The 26188-nt window shown below is 46.4% G+C and overlaps 1 protein-coding gene across 2 annotated transcripts in view; it reads left to right on the top strand.

Moving 5' to 3' along the window:
• ELL (elongation factor for RNA polymerase II) overlaps positions 1-26188 on the top strand; it is a 225870-nt gene that overhangs the window by 72414 nt on the left and 127268 nt on the right. For both annotated transcript variants that reach the window (XR_014972352.1, XM_085639498.1), the window contains exons 3-5: positions 147-268; positions 1366-1529; positions 18518-18771. Coding sequence is in view for 1 of the 2 variants with exons in the window: in XM_085639498.1 (XP_085495624.1) it covers positions 147-268; positions 1366-1529; positions 18518-18771 (540 nt within the window). In the remaining variant the exon portion in view is untranslated. The remainder of the gene's footprint in view (positions 1-146; positions 269-1365; positions 1530-18517; positions 18772-26188) is intronic.

Here is a 26188-nt window from a genome sequence, read left to right as displayed (position 1 = left end):
TACTAGTGAGATCATTATAAGCGCACAATTGTAGTTCTGAGCTGTATTTGTATTGATTGTGGATCTGGTGCTCCTGTTCAAAGAGTTTATTTGAAATTTAAATGCCAAATTGACCAATGTGTTTCCCTTTACATTTTCTCAAACAGCAAATCACAATACCCCGGTGTGAAAATCCAACAGAATTGCGAACGTTCACTTTTTATCTTTCAAATGTTGGCAGAGAGGGTCCCCAAGGGAGCTTTGACTGTATTCAGCAATACATTTCTAGGTGAGTGTTGCATATTCTATGTCTAGTTTACCAATAATGTCAGTTTTGAAGGAAGTGTTTTTTATCTCAGGCGAGTGAGTTTTTCAGGTTAATGTGTATGGGTGCAGTCCTAGCCTTCAGGCTCCCTTTTAGTGTTGGATGTGCAGCTCGTAAAGCTTTGAAATGCTCTGTCATAAATGACAAGTGGGTTTTTTCATTTACTTTAGGAGTAAGCTTTTTTTTTCTACTTTGAAAATGTGTAGTCACCTCACTGTATGCCTAATGTAAATCTGCAAGCTGCGCGCTCGACATAAGTCATCCTTGACTGAAGATTCTGCAGAAAGAACATTCTAATTTCCACAGTACGTATGCCATGTTTGGTGAACTAACACTTCCTTCGTATGCTGGCAACAGTGGACGGGTTAAAAACGTCGCATTATTCTAGTTTTCAGAGAATCCATACCTGACAAAGTTAATTGAAACCTGCATCAATGTTTTTAATTGATCCACTGTTGTTGGCCTACAAAGGAGGAACTTAAGTGTGACAAATCACAAGGACTGTTTCCACACAATGGGTGCTTTTAATTTTATTACGCTATTGTTCTTTGGGCTAGCCATTATTTCCTTACTCATGGGTTGGTTTGATTATGTGCATATTTTTTTATTTTTATTATTCAAGTCAATGACTAAAAGACCTTTATTCCATATTGCCACTTGTGAGTTACTACGTGTTTGTTTATTTTTTTAATATATTAGGCATGTTAGAGCTGTGCCTCTTACAGTAGTCTCATAGCAGATACTCTCTGGTCAATGTCCATCATGATAATAGTTCTTTTTCAAATAATACCTGGAAGAATTTTTGCCCCAACCAGATCTTAGGGCAGTACGTTAATAATTTTTTGTCTTCAAGGATGGGATGACTTGTTATAAAAATATCTTACAATCAGGATATGTAGTGATCGAATACCACACCTCGAGTTAAAGTATGAAGAGGTCAAATGAACGTGAAACCATTGCCGAATGTAGCAGAACACAAATGTGACTTTTTCACATTCTGAGTTTTTAATATTTTAGCAGCGATGTAGGTTTTAGGTTAACGTTCTTATCATTTTCCCCAGCAATGGAACTGTTCTGTTGGATTGTCTTGGAAGCATACAAGATAAAATCACGATATGTGCGACTGATGATTCCTACCAGAAAGCGAGGCAAAGCATGGCACAAGCTGAGGAGGAGACACGAAGTCGCAGTGCAATAGTAATCAAACCAGGAGGTAGATATTTGGGTAAGAATCGGTCCGATCTACACAATGCAAGTTGATCTGTCATGTAAATTCTTTGTTGCATGCAATAGAGCACATTTCCTTTTATTATGATTAACATTGCATACCCTGGTTAAGTTAACTACCATGAAGGAACAATGTTGTGTTATACCAAAAATGTGTGGAATACTCACACATTGTAGTTTTTGTATCCAACTATGTTGTAAGCATTTCCAAGGCTTGCAGTTAGTGAAACTGCACTACACAAGGCCCCTAACACCATAGAATCTCTAGACCTGGCAAAGACACCCTTTGAATTCTCATCTTATACTTCCAGTGGCATTAGTGTATCTGATGGAGGCATAGTCTTTGGAGATCATTCAAGTAATTCTTGCAGCAGTAAATTAGGGCATAACCTAATATTTCTTTCTTCATTTGTAAATGCTTGCTGTACCTGCTAATAAAATCCCCTTAGGTCTGGTACGCTTTCCTTTGGGTATTATATGTTTATCATGCCTTTTAAAATTATTTTTCAAAGACTCCTGTGAATTTGCTTATGTAATAATGTACTTGAGACCCCCTTACCATCCCTTTTTCCTGGGAATTTATCCCAGACAAATCCGATATTCTCCAAGCACATTTATCTCCTATCGCATGATTTTATGATGTCTGAGACCGGCTCAAAGTGCGATGGTTACCAAGCACGTGCTTAACTGTGACTTAATTATGGGTCGGTTGAATTGGCGGACAATTAAAAGTTGTGAATATTTTTATGTTTTTTTAAATAAATGTTTTATGGAACTGATTGCACACCTAGCTGATGCATAATCAAATGGGGTCAAAATATATTTATGTATTCTCTGTGAAATAGGCAAAAACACACATACCAAAAGCCACATTCATTAGATATATCATCACTCCTTGGCTAAATCTAGGCACAAACATGCTTATCCATTTAAACAGTGATACGTTTCCATCATTGTTCACATTCCCGAGAACTCTATAGCTATTTTAATTTTTTAATCATCATCATATTTCTGTCCACTCCTTGATGCCAAAGTGCAAATGCAGTTAAGATATGAGCTTTCCATTTTGAGGATTCTCTCTTGGCTGTACCTAACACAATGGTGATGCAAAATGTGTGGTATAGGTTTTATTCCCGTTCTTCATATGTGCACAGAATAAAGCTTATTTTGCCCCACCCTCTCCCCAACGCGAAGACCAGCCAACATCAGGAACCACGTTTACACAATTGCTCTTCTGAACTGAGCCACTTTTGGGCAGTGCCAGTTTGTGTGCATTAAGTCATCCTTTCCTGCTCTCCATCTTTCACACTCCAGCTAATCACACTATCCCATTGTCTAGACTTTCCTAGGTGAAATACTCTGACTATATGTAAGCTGCATTAATTTAAAGTTTGTGCTTATAAGGGCCTTATCTGGGCACCTTGGCATCCTTTTCCGAATTCTTACCCTGATGGATCCCATATCTGCCACCCATCATTTGTGTAACATTTGAAGATTAAGTACGACCATCTTCTTGTAAATGAAAGAGATTTGCTTATTTAACATAGCCCCCCTCAGTACTCTGATTTCTGGGGAACTCGGAGCCATGCATGTCTCTTTCTGTCTTCCCTCCAAGTATGCGTTAGCTTTACAAAATAATAAATTGGATATCATGTGTCATATTCTTACTGCAGCTGTGTAAATGTCTATATTGGTCCATGTTGCCATATGTCACTTGCCATAGAAGCCACTGATTTGAGTTTCTCTCCCCATAATCGATGTGACTCAAAGATTCTCTCCATTGCTTGTCATCTTTCCTATTGTGCTTGAGCTAATCATTAATAAGGGCTATCTGCAGTGCCCACTGGTTCAACCTGTGGGCACACAGCCCCGCAGTTTTCTTTCCTTGTAAGCACTTTGTGCTGGTGGAGGTGCCTGGCTCCTTTCTTAACGCATGGGCGCCATATTGGAGGAAGTCTTTCCTCCTGTTTTAATAATTTTATGCATTTGAAAATTTTCATGATTTTGTTGGTTTGATTTCCATTACCAGTAAGCAGTTACTCACAGGGGAGCATGTGGAACCTGGTGCGTTTGTTGGACCTCAGTTCGTAAGCCCCTTTTAATTTCCCCACTCAAGCACCGCGTTGGCATTTGGAATCGCTCTCTTGGATGAAGGGCTACTTAAATTTGGTCACGGCCACGCACAGCGGACGCGCCAAAGGCAAACCGGTCTGCGCTCGGATCGCGCCAGCCACTATGCCGGTTCAGCCTCTCACCAAATAGTTTCCTGGCTCTACACTAGAAATCAGCTTTTGAAGTTCGGTACAATGGGTAAGCACTGCACAGGTCCGATTCTCTCCCCCCTGAAGTCATCCGAAGTCTCCGCTTGTCCTAAATGTCTGTCATTATCTGGCCTGCCCATAGAAGACTGCAGGCCTTCTAAAAATGCTCAATCTTGCTCCCTCAGTCCTAACCTTGCGTACCGCTGCACTCTCATTAACGCTCGTTCCTTAATCAAACATGCATTAGAATGCTCAGACTTCCTGGAGTCACAATCGATAGATGTGGTTTTTATAACTGAGACCTAGGCCGATGCAGGCTCAGGGCCTGTTTGCTACAGCAGTTCCAACTGGCTACTCCTCTTTCAGAAGGGATCATGTGGAGGAAAAAGAGGAGGGGGATTAGATATTATCTATTGCAGTTCCTTATTCGTTGAACTCGATGACTCTTCGCAACCTGAACCTCCTGTTTTTTTTAAATTGAGCTCTCTAAGACCTAATCCTCTAACGGCATCTTGGCCTATCATCGCCCAGGCTCCAAGGTAGCTTCCATTTCTTGTCTTTTCCAGTTAGTGGACACACAAACTGATTCTGCTGATTTGACCTTGCTCGGGGATCTCACCCTTCACTTTGATGACCTTCCTAATAGCGGCCCAACCTATTCCACTGGTACAGGGTCCGACACGCATTGTCAGCCACCAACTTGAAGTTTTTTTTCCAGACAATCCTTTTTTACAGATTCTTTCTTCCCTTCCTTTGGTCTGGTCAGACCACTAGGCAGTTAAGTTTAATCTTATTCTTACTGCCAACACCCCTGACCTCACCAAGCAACGGCCACCTAGGCCTTCTTGCACTTGGCACAGCATTGACACCTAACAACTAAATCTGACTTTAGCGACTTCGCAGCCTCCTGATGCAGCCTCATCTCACCATAGACTTTATTGCCCCACTTAAGACTATAAATAGCAGCAGATCTTCTGCATCGAAAGCCTGGTTCTCTGAAATTCTGTGACTTCAGAAACAATTATGTCTCAGGCTTGAAAGGAAATGGAGGGTCAAATATGACCCCTTAGATAGGGAATGTTATAATTCCTCCCTAGCCCTCTACAAAGATCTGATAATTAAGGAGAAATCAAAATACTATACGAATGATAGATTCCGCAAAGAACTCATCCAAAGAGCTCTTCGCCACATTTAAAAAGCAAACCAAACCTCCTGATAAGAACAATCATATCAGTCAGAACCTTTGTGATTTTCTTCTCTGAAAAAAGTTAATGGATTTTTCAATCTCTTCTCCGCTAATCAGGCTCCCTCCTCGTACTCTTGGGGTGCCCAGCGCCCCGTCCATCATATCATTGTGTTTGTTTCATAGATGCAGCAGCCTCAGCTGATCAATTGAACTCCCCTGCACCCACTCCCAACGGGTTACTGTTAAATTAAGGCAATGATTCTTGGACACGATCTTCCTACTCTCCTCTTTCATCATCTCAAGTTGTATCTCTTATTTCACATATAAAATCTGGCTCTTCTTTGCTTTGTCCGCCCAAAATAATAAGTCTGGTGAACACCATGTGGTCAGGAAAAGGCAGACACATGGACCCCTAACCCCCCTTCTTTACATTTTGCCTTAACTGCCATCACAAGTTCACACATAGAGACCGCCCCACAAGGTGTGCAACTTATTCCTCCTGATGAACAAATGCAAAAGATCAAAGTGATGGATGGAATGCTAGAATTAATCTCGCACACTGGCAATCACTAGAAGCTGCATCCCAGTCCTTCGTTTTTGCCCTCCATGCCACCTCAGTTTGTACCCTACGCAGTTCAGTATTAACCCTTCTCTTTATGGGAACAGTCCATCCCGAACTGCCAGTCCAGGTACTCCTTGGACCGGAACACAAGCTATCTAGGACCGGCTTTGCCCTAGTTAGGGCCCTACAGCCAGTACCACGGTACCAAGGACTGCGAGGCCTATGCAGAATAGTTCTTCCAAAAACGTTGAAGGCAAGACTCAGTGACTGGCATACCACACCATGACTGACGCCCAGATGACACAAGTCCCTAAAATACTTAAGCCTCTCCCCTGACGATTAGGAAGGGAACGTAAAGTAGGCTGAGCCACCAGAGGGCAAAGAGTTGGAAGCCAAAGAGAACATCAGCATCAGAAGGGTTGAGGCTGCGAAGAGAGCTGCAAGAGATACAGAGAAGAGCTAGCTGCAAATGATAAACAAGGTGCTGTAGGGCAAAGACTCTAGATTCTTAAAGGCCTAGTTGACATCTAAGCACTCCACGACCGAAGGTTGGCAATAGCATAAACAGCTTCATGTGTCCTGATCGAAAAACACAGATGGGAACAAACGTCTGGGCCAACCCTTGCGGCCAACAGGCGCAAGAGAAGGCGGCGAAGGATAAGGACAAGTAGTTGAAGTCAAGAGAACCACCAACCTTGAAGAGTAAGGCTTCTTCGGCTGCCGAGGTCGACTGCTCATGACCGAGCAGAAGAAAGGATGGCTCGAAATGGAAATGGCAACTCTCCTGCAACAGAAGGAGTTTGACTCCTTAAAGGGATTCTGCATTCCTTGAAAGAGAAGGGAGACACCAACCGGACAACAAGACATCCTCGAAGCCGGAGCTTCATGAGGCAGAGCAGTAGGAATTCTTCCACAACGAGGAGGAGGAATCCGCCACGCTTGAAGGTCATCCTGGGGCAGCTCGACGACGTGGCAGGATCTTGATGCAGAATCCCCTCAAAGTGGATGTCGACAACAACCCCTCAAGGTCCCCACCAACGGATGATCTGTCCATGTAGAATGGATTCACCAATGGGACGGCACACACATATAGGGTTGAGCTCGAGTATGAGAGGGAAGATCCGTGCTTCCACTTGACAGTCATGCCATCGCAGAAGACAAAACTTTATCTTCTTATGCTCCCCTGCAGCTTGCACCAAGGCAAGAATGTGTTTCGAGAGCTAGCCACAACAAGAGCCATAACCCCTTGAGTGGAGAAGTGCAAACACTCCACACAAGATCCGCAGTTCATCAAGGGAAATGTGAACGTGGATTCCATAATTGTGGCAATAGCTAAACAAGTGACTCTCCGTACTCGCAACCCCACCACATAACACCAGGGAGAAGAATAGGAGGATCCCTCCAGGAGTGGATGTCAATCACATCAGACAGCCAGTTACTAAATATAATAAATCAAGGCTATTGCATAGAATTCATCAAGACACCGTTGCCAGTTCTTCCAAAGAGAAGACCATTAAGGGAAAAAGAATTCGTACAGCTGTGGCAGGACATCAAAGAGCTCATCAAAAACAAGCCATAGAAAGAATCTCCCCAAAGGAGACAGTAAGAGGTATCTACTTGATGAATTTCCTAGTACCCAAACTAGACCTAACGCTGAGACCAATACTAGACCTCAGATATCTAAAAAGTTCATATGAACACAACACTTCAAGATGACGCACTACAGGAAGTAATCCTACCCCGAATGAGGGGAGACTTCATGGTCACTATAGAGCTAAAAGATTTCTACCAGCACTTTCCAATAAAACAAAGACAGATGATACCTCAGATTCTAATTAGACAAAGTACACTACCAGTTCAGAGTGTTGCACCTACGTTATCAAAATGCAGAGCGACAGTAGCGGCACACCTGCGAAGACATGGTATACATGTCTACCCTTACTTGGACGTCTGGCTGGTGAAATCAAGCTCAAGACAAAGGTGCCAACAAGACATACAAACAGTCATTTTCACACTGCAACATCTGGGCGTTCACTTTAAGCCACGAGAAATCATTTCTGCACTCAGAGCAGGAGATGGTATTCTGGGGCCGACACTGAACTCAAGGATAGCACTCAGATACCCAGTGCCCAAAAGATCGAAGGCAATAACAGAACAAACTTGCCTCTACCAGAAGGGTCAGTGTCTGACCGTGAGGACAATAATGAAATTGATGGCCATGATAGCATTGTGCATTCTGGTCATTCTGCATTGCAAAGAGCACATGCGACCCATACAGCAATGGCTTTGCAACAGATAGTCACAAGCCACGGGGAGCTGGAAAGATCTAGTGGTTGACACTGCAAGGATTCGAAAAGCAACGAATGTGACCATGAGGTGGCCTTTCAAACAACCAACTCTACTCTGACCATAACGACTGACGCATCCCACAAGGATTGGGGAGCGCACATGGACAGCCCAAAGATCAGGGTCCTCTAGAGTCTATCAGTTGCAGTGAAATACATAAACCTACTGGAAACCTAATGGAACTCAAGACTGTCTTCCTAGCCCTGAAGGAAGTTGCGTCTGCCACTGCTTCACACTGTCCTCTTCTGTTCCTGCCTGAAGTAGGAAGCACACTCAGGCTCCCCTAAGCCAAACATAACGATGTAATGCAATGTTATGATTGGTCTGAGCACCGTGGTTCGGCGCTCAGACAGACAGTGGGAGCCTGTGCATGTTCCTCACCAGGCTGTCTATTGCAGCCTGATGGGGAACATGCAAAGTGTGCATGACTGTTTGGCCGACTCAAGACAGCTGGCCAAACCGTCATGAGCACTTAAGTGCCCACCACTCCTCCACTTGCTGTCTGTGACACAGCCAAGCCCTGCCCGCAAACCTGCCAGACAACGGAAAAATGAAATAACGTAGTGTTAATAAAAACATTTTTTTCCTTTTTCCACTGCTCAAAATGCAGTGGGGTGGTGTTCCTCAACCTTTGCTGAGGAGCCGCCGCTGTCTGAAGGCCTTCCAAGCACACGTTAATCGACATACAGTGCTGACCCAACCACACAACACAACGACCTTGTTCTACCTAAAACTGAGAGGAACAAAGTCATTCCTACTATCGAAACAAGCACAGGACATATGGAACATGTTGTTAATGACAATACACCTCCCAGTAGGGCAGAACTCTACTCCCCACACACAAAAAATCCCGGGTTAACCTGGCTTGTTTCATTCTTTCCTGAAATGGGTGTACCATATGGTGGCCTCCTGTTGGCTATGTTTGTCAAGTGTGATGAAACCTTCTTGTATTTCCCCTGTCTTCGCTGGCCGTAAAGCTCCCATTTCCTCTCTTTGAATTGGTTATAAATGTAATGTATGAATGCTTCAGATGAATTCTTCTAGGTCTTCACCCTGCTCTGTAGTATGAGAAATACAAAGTTGCCTGTAACAGTAGTGGAACACTTTCACTACCACCTGCATATCCTTAACTTTAACCCCCACCTGTGTCTAAAAAATTTCAGCATTTACTTCTATGTGGAATTGGGAGCAAGTACAGATGTTTCCCTTAACTTGTCTTCCTAAACTTTCTACTGTGGGGCCATCCTAACCAATTTAGACTCCTGTCCGGTGACTACTGGGATATATTCTTTCCTTAATGTCACTTGTTTCAGGTTCAGAGCTGTTCAGATCCCATTTCTATAGATACTATTTCTCTTTGCAAATCTAATCTTGGTGCAGTTGTTTTTCGTGTGTGGTGTTTATGCTTCTGAAAAATGCACTTTTCCAATGAGTAGGGCCTGTCTGATCCATGGATAAATTTTCATGTAAAGAATTAAATGTATTTTGTTGTTAAACTGAACTGCTAGAATTGTAAAATATTGAAATTAAGAAATAGTACAGTGGACTGCTAGCAAATGATTGCAGTCGTTGGGAGATGGTCCAGTACACTGCTTCATCGCTCGAATTTGTAGTCCTCCTAATATTATCAATGGCCTAAATTAACCCTTAGTTAGAATGTGGGGCGAAGCGGCTGAAGCAGTAAGGTAGTACTTGTTCCTTTTTATCCTGAGTTTGTATTCTTGTCAGTGATGAAGGATGGGTGTACTGAGGAGTTTTGCATACTAGTCCGCTAAGTAATTGAGACATCTCCTATAGCCTGTCTAAAATGTCACATGGCAATAACCCCTGCTTCAAGATTAGCTTTCCCATTCTGCAGGAGTATAGTCTTAGTATCCAGCAGGTCTGGAATGTTGTGATTTAAAACTTCATTTAATGGGTCTGTCACTAGAAATCTGCAGACCACATTGTTGTAATAAGGAACAGGGTTGAAGAATCACAATTTTTGTTACTATGCATTTATAGAAGACTATGAGCCCCACAAAAGCAACAACTAGTCACACTACCTCCAGGTCCTTCAGTGAAAAATCACAGAATGCTAACTTGTGTTTGTGGGACAGTTTAATGCAATATGGCCTTGCTGCTAAAATGATGCATTTAAATACCTTACATCTCAATTTAAACATGGAATCGTCTTCAGTATTAGCACATAAACAAATTAAATATAGTAGTGCTTTCTTGGAGATTCTGGGTGTTGTCTTAGTCACCCTCATGGCCTTTGTAGGCACCGGTACAACAAGCATTGGCATAGCCAATAGCCAATAGGTCTCTCCTTTGGGACCTTATTTGTGCTGGATAACTAAACACTTATAAGGTCCCAAAGGTGAGACCTATTGGCTATGCCAATGCTTTTAAATATCTGTGAACAAAGAAAGGATGATCGGAGCCACAGATAAACGAGTTCCAAGTAGTGAGCTCGGCTCCTGCGCTTCATTTATATAGCACAGCGAGTGAAGCACTGGAACAGGCCGCGCTCAGCAGGGCTTTCCAGAGACTGCCTAAGCGGTTGAAGCAAGCAAGCCCACGTTCAAATTAAGGGATTAATTTGTGTACTCAAAGCCTGCCTGCTTGGCTATTAAAAATCTCCGCCTCCCTGAGAAGTACAATTTGGCTAAATTAGCACTAATTGCTGGCACGCCAATTAGGAGTCCACCATCTACAGCAATATTAATCGCTCAAATGTGTTAACAACGTGGGCAACAGAAAAGTGTCACATTCACCCCTTTAAAGTTTTGCAGTCCGAATACTTTAATGCTGCACGTCAGATATCCGACGGCATAACTCACGGCGAGCCTGACTCTGCGCCTGCAGGCGCCGGCTCCCAACTGTCAGGGCAGTCGGGAGACAGCAGGAAAGGTCGGAGGTGCCAGGGAGAGGGGGCTGGACACGGAGAGGAACTGGGGAACCAAGGAAGCAAGGAATAGAGGGGAAGACGAGGGAAGAAAGGAGAGGAGGAAGAAAAGATGAGAAGAAAGGAGGGGCGACGAGAGAAGAGAGGGATAAAAGGAGGAAAGGGTTTAGAGTGAGAATAGAAAAGTAGTGACAGAATAAGCACTAAGGAAATAAAGCATGAAAGCGAGCAAAAATGAAGGAAGCAGTAGAGCCAAGAATGGAGGGTAGAAGGAATAGAGGGGAAAGATCGACAGGGAAGAAAGAAGAGAATGGAAGGAATATAAAGAGGAAGATCAAAGGCAAGGGAGAGCGGTGGCTGGTAAAACAAGCGCTGGTCACACGCCGCTTCCAGCACGCCGAGTGCGGCAAACGCGCTAATTAACATCTGTTTCAAATTAGGGTGGTGAAAGCGACCACGCTAATTCAAAACCACGCTTGTGAGAGAGAGGGGGAGGAGGAGGTGAGCACGCGAGTGGTGCGCGCGTGCTTGGGAGAGCAGTCTTCACTTTCAAGCACTGCACTCATGCTTGTGGCGCACTGCTGCTCGCTCCCTTGTATGATTTAAAACCCATATTTTGTGTCAGACGGAAACAAAGTGAGAGCTGAGCGGCCTGCCAGTATCACATAGAAACCAAAAGGTGGTTTTGTATGCAAAGGTAAATGGTGTAAAAAAGTTGTTTCCTCACCAGTTCTCGTTTGCATTCTGACAGTCTGGAGATGTTTACCTAGGATGGGATGGGGAGATCCACTGTCCCTTGGGCTCCCCAGAATTTCTCGGTCTAGTGTTAAGGAAATAACCCCTCTAGATTATTCCCAATTTTTGCCTTCATAAATTGGCACAGGAAGATGCACATTACGTTTGTATTTGATGTGCTTTTCTAAGGCTCATGAGTCCAATGACTGTAAAGCTTGTGAAGCCTTTCTACGAAGAACTTTAAAGGTGGGTGAGAAATAGCATTACGCATTGAGATGTTGCAGGAAAAGAATGTAACAAGACTAATGTTTTTATCATACAAAACAGTTCTTGCATTCAGAGACTATCAAAACAACTGCATTGAAAGGATTATTTTCAGGAACTCATTTTTTTCCAGGAACGTGCATCAGAAGAGACGTGAACCATTTTCTTGTACGCATTCAACCTTCACATGAATGCGAGTTGATTAAGGTGTTCCTCTCCAGCACCATGTCTTTGTAGTGTAGGTACGTTTTGAGCCAATAAATGTACTCTGAAGAGTAGAAGGCATAGTCATATGTGGGTTAACACAGTCATGGTGTCTTTTTTTTTTGTCTTATATATATGAAACTCCTGGATAGCTATAGACTGGCTTGGAGCCAATCAAAATGGAACATTTTTGTAGTGTGAAGCTGTCTGTTTTTACACTGACTTCCAATACCGTCATGAGATGAGCTATTGCAAGGATTTCTATGAATGCAAATATAGTTTATGGCATTCTCTTTGTACTGGTCTTTTGGCAGAGTATGTTTTATTGTGATGGTAAGCTGGGCTTTGAAAGGTAAAAGCTTTCGGACTCCTCCGCTGCGTTATATTGTCAGACTTATCTTGTTTTTATTAATATAAAATGCATTTTTTTTCGATAGCTGTCCAAAGTAGAAAAATGTGGGTAAAGGGAAATGATGGAATAACTTAATTGTGCTCTTTAGGTTGGAGCGTGTTAGGCTCGCTAAACATTTATTAGTTTGGTGTACAATGAAGCATTCCTTATTTGTCAGCCTACACTACCACCTTTTTCCACATATCACGTAAAGTGTTTTCATTCCCTTCAAATTCAAAAACATCTTGCAGGTATCTAAATACATTATTGCAAACATAAATTCTATTTTGCACTCTTAATGAAATGTGGCCTTTTCCTGAATCCAGGTTTCAGAGCCTTCCATCAGTGTTTTTCCTTAGATTTCAATCACTGCCACAGTGTTGGAAACAGCCCCACTCCCACTCCGCAGGGTGGTGGAGGGCCTTCCCGACACAATGGGGTAGCTTGGCTCGAGTGGTCAGGAAACAGGCGCAGTGCTAAGCATACAATATACCCATACAATAACCATGCGTGCATCCGTTCCAAAAACGACTCTACACCGTAAAAATTATGAAAATATTCTTCTTTATCTTTTTCTCTTAGTTGCTGATTGGGAAAATAAATAACAATCACAATATACAAATTCTTAAATAGAGCAGGTCAAATAAATATTTGCTGTTTGCTGAAATAAATAGGGGTGATCATAAATAACAGGGCATAAATACAAGTGCAATATATACAGACAATTAAATACTTTGAGGTAATAAATACTGTACCAATAAATACTGTACCAATAAATACTGTACACCAACAAGTCCTGTGGACCTATAAATACAGTGCAGCATTAAATAGATAAGAATTTAATAAATACAGTTTCCCCAATAAATAATTAGAAGTATACAATAACACTCATGAATCAGATGACACTCCAATACTTAAGGGCTGATTTGGCCCAGGCACAGCTTGTAGGGTGTTGAAGGCTTGGGGGGTCCTACTCCCTGGCTGAGGCAAAGGCTGAGGCCTAAACTGAGGTAGATCAAAGGGGGGAATTCCAATACCCTGGCTTTCCTCTCCACACAACCTCTCTAGGTTAGTCCCAGTTCACCCCAGGCACAGTCAGATGGGTTTCAGCACCTCCCTAGCCCCTTAGAGTAGTCTCTCAGGTCTCCACAGGGCCTTAGGCGCCCTCTACTCCACTTACTGCCCTTTTCTGATGTTCCGACGCCGCTGGAGTCGTGTCGACGCCGTGAGGCGGTTCCGGTTCGGTCTCGGCGGCCTCGGCACAATGTCAGTTCTTTGACGACGCCGGCAGGCGGTTCCGGTCCGATGTCGGTGGCCTCGGTTCGATCTCGACCTCCGATTCGACGGCGTCGGGCAGTCTCTTCACGATGTCGACTTCGGGCGGCTCCGGTCCGATGGCGCTCTCGGCTCCGATGACGTCGGCCGGCCTGGCCTCGATGTCGACTTCCGGCGACTCCGGGGTGCGATCCTCACCCCCGACCTCCGGTGCTCCTCCTCACAGGCTCCGGGCGACTCCGGAGTGCGATCCTCACTCCCGACCTCCGGTGCTCCTCTACCTCGGTCTCCGACGACTCCGGAGGGCGGACTTCACCCTTCCGATGACGCCGCTCACTCGACCTCGGTTCACCTCCTTCTCGACCCTTGGTATTCCTCTCGACCTCCGCCGGCGCCCTCTTACGACCTCAGGCGGCTCCGGGTACGACGTCTGCTACCTCAGTCAGCGCCGCTTCTCCACCTCGGGCTCCAGGTCTTCGGCTACTCGACGCCAGGCTCCAGGGAAACCAGTTCTCAGGTCAGAATCTTGCTGCTTTCTTGGTTCTAAGGCCTGTTCCTGCTGTCCAGGTCCTTAGGATGGTGTTCTTCTGTCTTCTTCCCACACAGGGCTATAGGCTGGGATCCATCAGTAGGGACAAGTATCAAGGGTGGGTTTATGGACCCCACTCCAGGCACAAGTTTCCACCCCTGCTGCTTCACTCCTTCCTCCTTCACTGTTGTGCTCCTCTCTCTTCACCAGTCAGGTGCCAACTGCCAGCTCCAACTGCCAACTGCCTCTCTTATCCTCCCAACATTCTAAACGGTCTCCAACTGTCACAGAGTTCTGGAAGCTCCTGGAATGTTCTGGAAGGTGCTGGTAGGTTCCAGTGGATGCTGGTGATGTCACAGGTGGCCACCATTTTGTGCTTCAGGCCCTCAGACAGAAGTTTTCAGGGGTAATTAAAATGGCTCCCTGAATCTGCATCAATATGAATAATGAAAACAACTGAGGGAAAAAGGGCCAAGTCCTACACAACCCCCTTCCAGCCAAAAGCCAGGGTAGACCGATCAATGCCTTGATGGTCTTCCCTGCTTGGGGCGAGAAAAGGTGGACGCAGGCCCGCAACGGCAGGAGCACCCGCAAGTTCTCCTCCGCTCTGGAACCCAATGGTTCCCTAACAAACCTCCCTGGACCAACAAAACCACCCCACGGGGGCTCCCTAGCTAGTTGTGGCCAGGACCGGCCCCTGGGCCATCCAGATGTCTCTGGCCCGGGTGATCTCGCGGAGTGGGGGGCAGTAGCCCCAGGCCTGTAGTGCCCGTTGACCACTCCGGTCCTCCTCCTTGCAGTCCTAAACTGCCTCTGGTCCTTCCTCCTGGGGTTCACACCCTTAGGCTGACCAGCCTTCCGGGGCGAGGCTCTCCTCCCCCTAACTCTCCTTCTGGGGTTCCTCATCCTACCCTGCGAGGCACCCTCAGACCAACACTTCCTCCTCAGTCTAGGGCCTTGACCCCTCAACTGATCCTTCAACCTAGGGTCTAAACCCTTAGGCTGAGTCGGTGCCCGAGGCGAGACCTTCCTCCCTCTGCACCCCCTTCCAGATTTCAGCACCCTCCTAACGGGAAAAGTACCCCTGGAAGTCAATTTCGGGGGGACCCGGTTAACCGAGGCCCCACCCGCCAGGTCAGGCAACCCCTGAGCCTGGCATCCCAGCCCAGGACCTAAACCCTGAAACTGAGCCAACCCCAGAACCTCAGGCGCGCTGGTTACAGTCGCCCTGGGTCCTCCTGACACTAGGGGCTCCCCTGCACTGGATGGCACTTCGGGACAGCCTAGGCTCCCAACCTGGGGCTCCCTTGCGGAACTCTCCAGGCCCTGAGACTTCGGTTGGGGCACCTCGGGACACCTCCCCGTCTCACGCCTTCCTACAGATAGGTCGTGAGGCCCTACAACCCTCTCTCCCTGGGACCTAGCTGGGCTATCTGCCACTTCTCTCACCTCGCTGGGTTGGAAGATCCCTGCACTACCCCCTTCAGGTTCACACCCCAATGCCTCCTCAGACACCCTGGTGATGTCTTCCTGGGGTAAATAAACTTCTAGCTCCTGTGAAGCTTCTGGTATGCTGCCACCAGTGTCCTCGCTGGACACACTCATCTGGAGGGCACGCAGCTTCATCTCCTTCATCCAAAGCTGGTGCGCCATCCTTTTCTCCTCCATCTCTTTCTCCAGCCTTGCTAAGTCCCATGCGAGCTGTCTTTTCTCCCTCCGGTCTGTTAACTTCCTGACTTGGGCCACAGTGTACGTTTCTAAATCTTCCAGTACAAACTCCATCTTGCCCACTCAGGTTAGAGGACAGGTTTTGTGCAGTAACAATGCAGGGGGGTACCTTTAATAATACCTCCTCCCACCCCCAGAGTAAATTTGGAAAAAACAAAAACCCACAATTAGGAAGGCCGCTGTGAGAAAACTCCCGGTGTAGGCCTATGGACTACCCACAGTTATTGTTGAGTATATGTAGGCACAGCTCTATCCCACCGCTGAACGCCAATTTATGTTGGAAACAGCCCCACTCCCACTCCGCAGGGTGGTGGAGGGCCTTCCCGACACAATGGGGTAGCTTGGCTCGAGTGGTCAGGAAACAGGCGCAGTGCTAAGCATACAATATACCCATACAATAACCATGCGTGCATCCGTTCCAAAAACGACTCTACACCGTAAAAATTATGAAAATATTCTTCTTTATCTTTTTCTCTTAGTTGCTGATTGGGAAAATAAATAACAATCACAATATACAAATTCTTAAATAGAGCAGGTCAAATAAATATTTGCTGTTTGCTGAAATAAATAGGGGTGATCATAAATAACAGGGCATAAATACAAGTGCAATATATACAGACAATTAAATACTTTGAGGTAATAAATACTGTACCAATAAATACTGTACCAATAAATACTGTACACCAACAAGTCCTGTGGACCTATAAATACAGTGCAGCATTAAATAGATAAGAATTTAATAAATACAGTTTCCCCAATAAATAATTAGAAGTATACAATAACACTCATGAATCAGATGACACTCCAATACTTAAGGGCTGATTTGGCCCAGGCACAGCTTGTAGGGTGTTGAAGGCTTGGGGGGTCCTACTCCCTGGCTGAGGCAAAGGCTGAGGCCTAAACTGAGGTAGATCAAAGGGGGGAATTCCAATACCCTGGCTTTCCTCTCCACACAACCTCTCTAGGTTAGTCCCAGTTCACCCCAGGCACAGTCAGATGGGTTTCAGCACCTCCCTAGCCCCTTAGAGTAGTCTCTCAGGTCTCCACAGGGCCTTAGGCGCCCTCTACTCCACTTACTGCCCTTTTCTGATGTTCCGACGCCGCTGGAGTCGTGTCGACGCCGTGAGGCGGTTCCGGTTCGGTCTCGGCGGCCTCGGCACAATGTCAGTTCTTTGACGACGCCGGCAGGCGGTTCCGGTCCGATGTCGGTGGCCTCGGTTCGATCTCGACCTCCGATTCGACGGCGTCGGGCAGTCTCTTCACGATGTCGACTTCGGGCGGCTCCGGTCCGATGGCGCTCTCGGCTCCGATGACGTCGGCCGGCCTGGCCTCGATGTCGACTTCCGGCGACTCCGGGGTGCGATCCTCACCCCCGACCTCCGGTGCTCCTCCTCACAGGCTCCGGGCGACTCCGGAGTGCGATCCTCACTCCCGACCTCCGGTGCTCCTCTACCTCGGTCTCCGACGACTCCGGAGGGCGGACTTCACCCTTCCGATGACGCCGCTCACTCGACCTCGGTTCACCTCCTTCTCGACCCTTGGTATTCCTCTCGACCTCCGCCGGCGCCCTCTTACGACCTCAGGCGGCTCCGGGTACGACGTCTGCTACCTCAGTCAGCGCCGCTTCTCCACCTCGGGCTCCAGGTCTTCGGCTACTCGACGCCAGGCTCCAGGGAAACCAGTTCTCAGGTCAGAATCTTGCTGCTTTCTTGGTTCTAAGGCCTGTTCCTGCTGTCCAGGTCCTTAGGATGGTGTTCTTCTGTCTTCTTCCCACACAGGGCTATAGGCTGGGATCCATCAGTAGGGACAAGTATCAAGGGTGGGTTTATGGACCCCACTCCAGGCACAAGTTTCCACCCCTGCTGCTTCACTCCTTCCTCCTTCACTGTTGTGCTCCTCTCTCTTCACCAGTCAGGTGCCAACTGCCAGCTCCAACTGCCAACTGCCTCTCTTATCCTCCCAACATTCTAAACGGTCTCCAACTGTCACAGAGTTCTGGAAGCTCCTGGAATGTTCTGGAAGGTGCTGGTAGGTTCCAGTGGATGCTGGTGATGTCACAGGTGGCCACCATTTTGTGCTTCAGGCCCTCAGACAGAAGTTTTCAGGGGTAATTAAAATGGCTCCCTGAATCTGCATCAATATGAATAATGAAAACAACTGAGGGAAAAAGGGCCAAGTCCTACACACAGAATTTGCTCATCAGTCATGTGAGCTTCTCCCCCATCGTCAGAATGCTGCGTCAATATAAGGAACTGGAAATCCAGTGCAAAAACAGGTGTTAGACAAGCGTGCAAAGATGTTTTAAACTGACGAGCTGAGATTGTGTATTCAAGATTATAGCTAAATGTCAACATTCCATAGATTTCAGTTATGATATGTATGTGGTGTAACGTATTGTACATAGTTTACTTGGTATAATCTTTGGATTGGAGCATTCAAATGTCTGTCATTATAGCGGAAGCTTTTTCATTTAAACTATTAAACATTTTTGTGCTTCAGCTTCGTATACCATTTGTGGTGTAATTTCTTATCCCCTATTACATATTTAGTTTTTACTCTCAACAACAGAAAATTGGCATGGCTTTTCAAATGGTATACTGTTAATCTGTTTCCAGGTAAAAAGGTTCAGGTGCGAAAGCCAGCGCCAGTAAATCCTGACCCAGTACCTTCTCGGAAGCGGGCAGCGCCAGTCAATCCTGCCTGTGCCGTAAGAAAAAGTGGTAGTGCCATTTCTCTGCGACCCATCAAAGACCGAGTAATGCATTTGTTGGCACTAAAGCCCTACAAGAAAGCGGAGCTGATATTGCGATTACAAAAAGATCAGCTTCCTCCTCAAGACAAAGATATGTTGGACAGCCTCCTGCAACAGGTTAGTGCTTGTGAAGATGTTTCACCTGTTCATGGGCAATTTCGACGTAGTGAAAAAAATATTGCGTTTAAGGGTAGAATCCTCCCTGGCCTACCACCCCCTGAGACATTCTTTTGCTGTCCTTGTTTTCCTATTGTTTGTGCAGACTGATATCCCATTAAATTAAAGGCAAAAAAGTAAAAGTTCCATCAAAAGAAAAAGCTTTATGCTCTAAAAGGTTCTCCATGTGAAAGATCTTGTTGCCTATTGCCAGAGGCATGGTTCCTAAATAAAGTATTGTGTTTGCTTTATCTAACAATTCGATGTCCAACGTTGGTTTTCTAGTGTGTCCACCAGCTAACTCAAATTACTGTTTTAATAGCATGACAATGCATTGCTTGTGGCAACATTGGAACTCTGACATAAGTCTTCCCATCTGAACATTACCTACCTCTAAATAGACCTGATTATAGAGTGAATGATACTGTGTGTACTGCAAAAAGCAAGGTTGTGGAAAGAATGCTTGAAGTAATCTCAGCAACTGGCATTCTCCAGTATTGGGGTGTCTTTCATAGATTCACATGCTTGAATATTCCCCGTCGTCGAAGTGGGAGTCCCACGGTATATAAAAAGCAATAAGTGTCATGTGTATATATATACATACATAAACCACATAAGAGCATATACATATCCAAATAAACTTTATATATATTTCAAAATAACATATCAAGTGAAAATACCATAGGATAGCATTGACACATAGGAAAGCATTGAGAAAAAAGAATCACTTTACTGACATATCCCTGTCGTTTTATAGTCCAAACTCTAGCCAATCAGGCGCAAGCACCCTCTAGAATCTTCTCCTCAGAGGCTCAGGCCCTCAGATTTTCGTAGCACAAGAGTGACCAAGAGTCTGATGAGGAGAAGAGAGCCTCTGAGGGGAGGAGGGTGGGTCGCATGTGAATCTATGAAAGACACCAACACTGGAGAACCACAGTTTACAGGTAAGTAACATTTGTTCTTCTCCAGTATTGGGGTGTCTTTCATAGATTCACATGCTTGAATAGAATAGTGAGCAGTAAGCAGCAACCGGCTGACAAGGCCGTATTAATATTGCATGAAATACAGTGACAATGTATTTAATATGCAATTGACAATACCCAAGGAGGAGGGAAGTAGCAGAGGCTCACCTTATTTAAACAGATTCCGCAGAACTGCTTGTCCCACAGCCGTGTCCGCTTCATTAATCGACTCCAGGCAGTAGTGCTTCGTGAACGTGTGCCTGCTGGACCACGTAGCTGCCCGGCAAATCTGATGGATGGGTACACCAGCGAACAGGGCAGTGGAAGATGACATTGCTCTCGTAGAATGAGCCCTTACTCCAGAAGAAAGAGGCTTGCCAGCCTTTTGATGGCAAAAGGAGATTGCTGAAGAAACCCAACGTGCAACTGTCCTTTACAAGTGCGTCCGTAGGCCACAAACAGCTGATCCGACTTGCGAAAGGATTGTGTTCTGCTGATGTAGAATTAAAGGCACCTCTTTAAGTCCAAAGAGTTTAGACTCTGTTCCGCTGGAGACTGCGGATGCGGGAAAAAGGTCTTCAAGATTACTGGTTCATTGAGATGGAAATCGGATGGCACTTTAGGCATGAAAGCAGGATTAGTGCGGAGAATTACACAGTCCGATCTAAATTGAAGAAACTGAGGTTGTATTGTAAAGGCGTGAATGTCACTTACTCTGTGGGAGGAAGTCAGTGCAAGGAGAAGGGGCCACTTTCCATGTTAAGAATTTGAAATCCGCCGAATGGATTGGCCAATCCCAATTTGTCCTGAGGCAGACTGATTAATTGCTACTGGTTTTTCTTGGTGGGGGGGGAGGGGTCCATCTAGAGTGTAGGGGATCAAAGTCTTCTGATTTTTTTTTTTTTTTTTTTTTTAAATATCTTTGTTTTTTTCTTGAATTTCCACCTTTTGCTTTTACTTACACTTTGCATGACAATACATAATTTTCAAAAGTAACACATTAGTCTGCATAGTACAACTCCAATAGATCATTATACAAGTCCGCACTATAAGGTACTGAAGGGCAATCTGGTTAAGTCATTGTGTACACAGATACCATTAGCAAGCAGTTAACTATGTCACGTTATGATTGCCTGCCCACATTTCCGGATCATTGTTGCCCACTTGCAAGGAAAAACGCTGGTACTGTATAGTAATAAAAGATATTCTAGACATTACGATGGGACACAGTATATACGTCACCTACAGATGTAGTTGAGATCGGACTGTTATCGCTTCAATACCCTAGCAGAGGGGCTTCGCAGAGGAAAAAGAAAAGGGGAAACGGAAATATACCAATAAAACATATACTAATTATTAAACATTTACTAACAAACTACTAAAAATAAAAATGTATAGAAGGGGCTGCCATTGATGAATAAACACGAAGGTCTTTGCTGGACTGTGTGATGAGCGGATTATCTCTACCCTTGTAGTAAAGGGGGGCTCTCCAGGGTGAAGCTTGAATTTACAAGAAGACTGAGAGGCAGCTGTGCGCCACTGAACAGTCCAGTACAGAGGGATGAGGGGCCTTCTATTTCGGGCTACACCTGCGTAGCAGTTTCTAGCAGCTGATGATCACAATTTCACGATAACGTGTCCCCCGTGACCTGAGGCTACCACTGCATTTCTCATGCGTCAACCGGATGGGTATCGCCTTCATCCCCATTGCCCACGCTGTTGAAGGCCGAGAGTATAGTGTCCCAGTTTTGCACAATGGGGAACTTGCGAAGCCCCGCGGTTTCCTCCCTGTGCAGTGCTGTACTTTCCGCCTGAGCCCAGATTGCAAGTGATCTTTTCCAGCTAATCAATTCAGGGGGGGTCTGCATGTTTCCACCTCTTCGTAATTAAACGTTTCACAACTATCAACCCAAGTCCCTAAACCGTGAGGTGACTTTGTTTTTCTTGGTCCTCACATAAACCCCCAATATGCAAACCTTCCATGTTTCCGGCCGGGATATGTTAGTGCAGAGCGCTAGGGACTCAGTGACTCCGCGCCAGTAGCTTTGGAGGGAAACACAGAACCATAGCATGTGCAGAAGGTCGCATCAAGATGCTTACAGCGCGGGCACTCGGAAGTAGTAATTTTGAAATACCTGTTAATTTTATCGGGAGATAGATACGCTCTGTGTAAGATGTAGGTTTGTATTAATTTAAATTTGGAGCTTCTTGGTATGTAAGTGGGGCTGGCCAAAACATTGTCCCATTCCTTATCAGCCCAGGGTTGGCCGTGATCCGCTGCAAGCAAGGCCGTCACCAGCCAATGTACTATATGCGACCCCACCCCCATAACATGTAGATACTCTATCATAAATGTATTGGGGGTTAAGTCGCTAGATCTCCCCAAAGAGCAGATAGAGCTCTTGTGAGAGGCGTGTAGCAAGAACTGCCCTACTGGTAAGTTAGTGTCATCTGCCAGATCCTAGAATGGTAATAGCACACCGTCTCTATAGAGATCGCCCAGGGTGTCTACGCCTGCCGCGCACCAGTGTGTAAGGGCCTCCTCAGAAGTGCCAGCCCTCCCTCTTGGTTTCCCCAAAAGTGGTAACGCTGGGGCATATGGAATAGTCGCACGGGTGAGATACAAGCTTCTCCTATAACATCTGTACGCTAACCCTAAATGTAGCTGGGCGCGGGGTCTTGGCCGTAGGATGAAACAGGTGACCGACTTGGGTATGAGTCCACGGCTGCTGCAAGGTCGCTGTGCCCTCTAGTTTGTTGCCACCTAGCCATTTCGTTACCCATTGCAGCTGGGCAGCTATATAATACAATTCCATGTTGGGAACAGCTAACCCCCCTGGCTGGTAGGTGCATGCAGCTTCCACAACGCGACACGGGGCCTGCCTTTATTCCATATGAGGTCTCGGGACATGCTCTCCAGGTCGCGGAAGATTTTGGTTGGGACATAGACCGGGGGGTTCGAGAAGTAAGTAATATAGCAGCTTGGGAAGGACTATCCTCTTCAGCAGGGCGATACGTCTCATAACATTCAATGGGAGTGTTTTCCAAAACTGCACCTGGGCCCGCACCGCCGATTATTGCCCTCATTAAGTTGCCTTCTAGTAAATCTTCAGGCGTCCGATAAATAAATAACCCTAGATAGCAGAAGGTGTTGGAGTACCACGGGAGTCGTGAGCCGTTGATGAGCACATCAGTTTCCTCCAAGTGCGCATCAAAGGTGTACACTCCGGACTTGGTCCAGTTAACATGGAGACCCGACATCACCTCAAAGGACTTCAACACGTCCGCTATGGATGCGGGGATGTCAGCGATATCTCAAACATACAACAATAAATCATCAGCATACAGGGACACAGTGTGAGTCCATCTCCCAGCGGTATGCCCCATTCCTCTCCACCACCGCGGAGTAGCATCGCTAGTGGTTCCATGGCCAGAGAGAAGAGCAGCGGGGACAGCGGGCAACCCTGGCGCATCCCCCGCCTCACTCTGATATGAACCTACCAATACGAACCCGGACAGAAGGGCGTTGATATAGCAACTGGACCATACTCAGGTAATGATCTCAGAGTTCATATTTGTAAAGCACTGCTGCCAGGTAGGGCCATTCCAAAGAATCAAAGCCTTTTTCCAGATCCAGTACCAGGCAACCAGAGCGAGGCCACCTATGTAGTGCGTATTGTTGTACCCGAATAAACCGGTGGAGATTTAGGGAGGTATTCCTGGTGGGAACATACCCGTTTTGGTCTGGATGTGCCAACGTTTTCACTAGAGGATATAGCCTCCTTGCAAGCAGTGATGCAAAGATTTTGTAATCCGTATTGAGAAGCGCCAGCGGACGATAGGACCCTAGGGATTCCGGACTTTTGTCCGGCTTCAGGAGAGATACCAACAGAGCCTCATTTTGCGTGTCAGTGAATGGGGACATATCTAGAGCAGTCTCAAACACCTTCAGCAGTTGCGGTACTAATATGTACGCATAGGCTTTATAGAATTCGGTCGGCGGACCGTCCGGCCCTGGCGACTTCCCATTAGATTATGAGAATATGGCATCTCGTTTTTCCTCCCCAGAGAGTGAAGCATTCAAATCTTCCGTCTGTGCACGCGTAGGCTGTGGTAATTCCATCTGCTCCAGGTAAAGATGTAACTCCAATGGCGTGGCCTGCGCCTTAGAGTTGTATAGACCCTGATAGTGAGTCACGAACGCAGTATGAATCTCGCGCTGTGTGTATGCTATGTTACCTGACGCCGTCCGCACGGACGTGAAAGGGGTCGATGTCTCTTCCTGTCGGATGAGCCATGTTAACAGCTTTCCAGCTTTGTCCCCCAGGTGGTGCGTCCGCGCCGAGTGTGCAGCATAGTTAAGGCATCGCAGTCTCTCCAGCAATCGCGCATGCTCTTCTCTACAGTGATCTAACTGCCTCAGGGACCCTTCTATCGCTTCTTTCTCCCGAGCTGCCAATTGCTTCTCCAAGGCGGGAAGGTCTTTCCCTAACTGCACTCTGATGCTCGCTTGCGTACCCAAGCAATGGCCCCTAACTACCACCTTTAGAGCATCCCACTCCACCAGTAGTGACGATGCGGTGCCCGCATTATTGTCAAAGTACTGAGCCACGCTGGTAGCCAGGGAGTCCCGAAATGGTGCATCCAGGAGGGCAACTGGCTGAAGATGCCACATAGGGATTGGCGGTGTCACGTCCTCCCAACCCAACTCTATTATATGCGGATTATGATCAGAGTGCGTCCGTCTCATTTAGGAGGACCCTAAAACGCTCGAGATAAGATCAGTGGATACCATAAAGCGGTCTAAGCGTACATGGAGTCCGTGCGCCCCGAATAGTAGGAATAAACCTTGTCATGGGGGTTGTGGTGACGCCAAGCGTCGGACAAGTTCCAATGCCCGGCCCATCGGTTTAGCGCCTTCGCAGCAGTGTGTGTAGTCGTGCCTTGTAGAGGGGGGGAAAGACCGGTCCAGTGACACATCCAATACCCAGTTGTAGTCGCCCCCAATACTGAAGGTACATCTTGCCATCCGGCCAGTTTAAGGGAGATCCGGTCCAGGAAAGCTGCCTGTTCTGTGTTAGGCGCATACAGTGAAGCTAGCAGAATCTTCCGTCCAAAATACCCTTAACTATAACATACCTACCCTCTGTGTCTACGTGGAAATCTTCCACCCGGAAGGGGGTCCCTGGCCTGACCCATATGAGCACCCCACATGCATACGCAGAGGTAGCACGTTGCGTACAATTGACCCCCTCCATGGCCCTTATAGACGTTATATTTCTGACTTATGCAAGTGGGTCTCCTGTAATATTTGGACATGATGACGCTTCAAAGAGGAATAAATAAGGTATCGGCGTGACAGACTATGGATGCCCCTCCCATTCCAGGTCATTATCTTGATAGGTGCCATATCGTTTGTGATCTAGTCATAAGTGCGACCTGGTCTACCCCAGTCGTGAGAGGGGGAAGAACTGTGTAGCCGCATGCAACCCTAAAGTACATCCCCCAGCATACAATATCATCACAACTGTCCCAACTCCTTCCGTGGAATATGACATTACAGGTCATAAAGTAACAAATAAAAGATACAGTGAACTTCCCACACAAACTAGTGTATAGTATGCAAATGCCCAAATTAAAAAAGAGCAAGTGTGCAACAGGCAATCGTCCAAAAACTATGCAAAAGCATCTAACAGTCTAAATCAGGGGGGGGGGGGGGGGGGGGTGCGCTGTGCGCTACAATTGAAATATGACACCCAATAAGACAGAACAGCAAAAAAAGGCTCCTGGGCGCTGCATGCTATATGAGGAATGCCACTACGCTAGACAGTGGGGGAATCAACATCATAATGAACGATAGTGAAATAAATTGTACCATAATACGTTCCTCACACATCCAATGATGCGCAGCAATGCACAACAGACAACTAGATACTTGCGTGTACGGGCATGAGAGTTGGAGAAATTCAAATAGCTTGAGACAGCAGTATGCATCAGACAATATCGGCCGTCTGGAGAGTAACGTCCGATAGTTCATATGCGTCTTGCGTGACAAGAGAGTCATCCGACAGGTCTCAAGTATCAGCATCGCTAGCCTGATCTTACTGACTGGAGACGGATGCATTGTCCTCCATCTGTGTTCCACTGATGCTTGCCACTGCTTGAAGAGCTCCCTGCTGCCCCTGTAGTACTTGGTCCTGATCGGGGCTTATCTGCAGAGAGAGTGGAAGGCGCGTCAGTTTCTTCCCCCTGGGCCGGCGACGACGCGACCCTTCACCAGCTGTCTTGTTGCTTGCTGGACCGGGCAGGGGCATAGTACCTGATGGAGCATACCTGTCAAGCCAATCCTCAACCTCCTCGGAAGTTGGCTCCATCAAGCTTGAGAAGTTTCTGGCCATTCTTTTTGCTCTGAAGGC

The sequence above is a fragment of the Triturus cristatus genome, chromosome 12, assembly GCF_964204655.1.
Source record: "Triturus cristatus chromosome 12, aTriCri1.1, whole genome shotgun sequence".
NCBI lineage: Eukaryota > Metazoa > Chordata > Amphibia > Caudata > Salamandridae > Triturus > Triturus cristatus.
The sequence above is the reverse complement of the archived record's forward strand: the minus strand, read 5'-3'. Positions and strand labels throughout refer to the sequence as shown.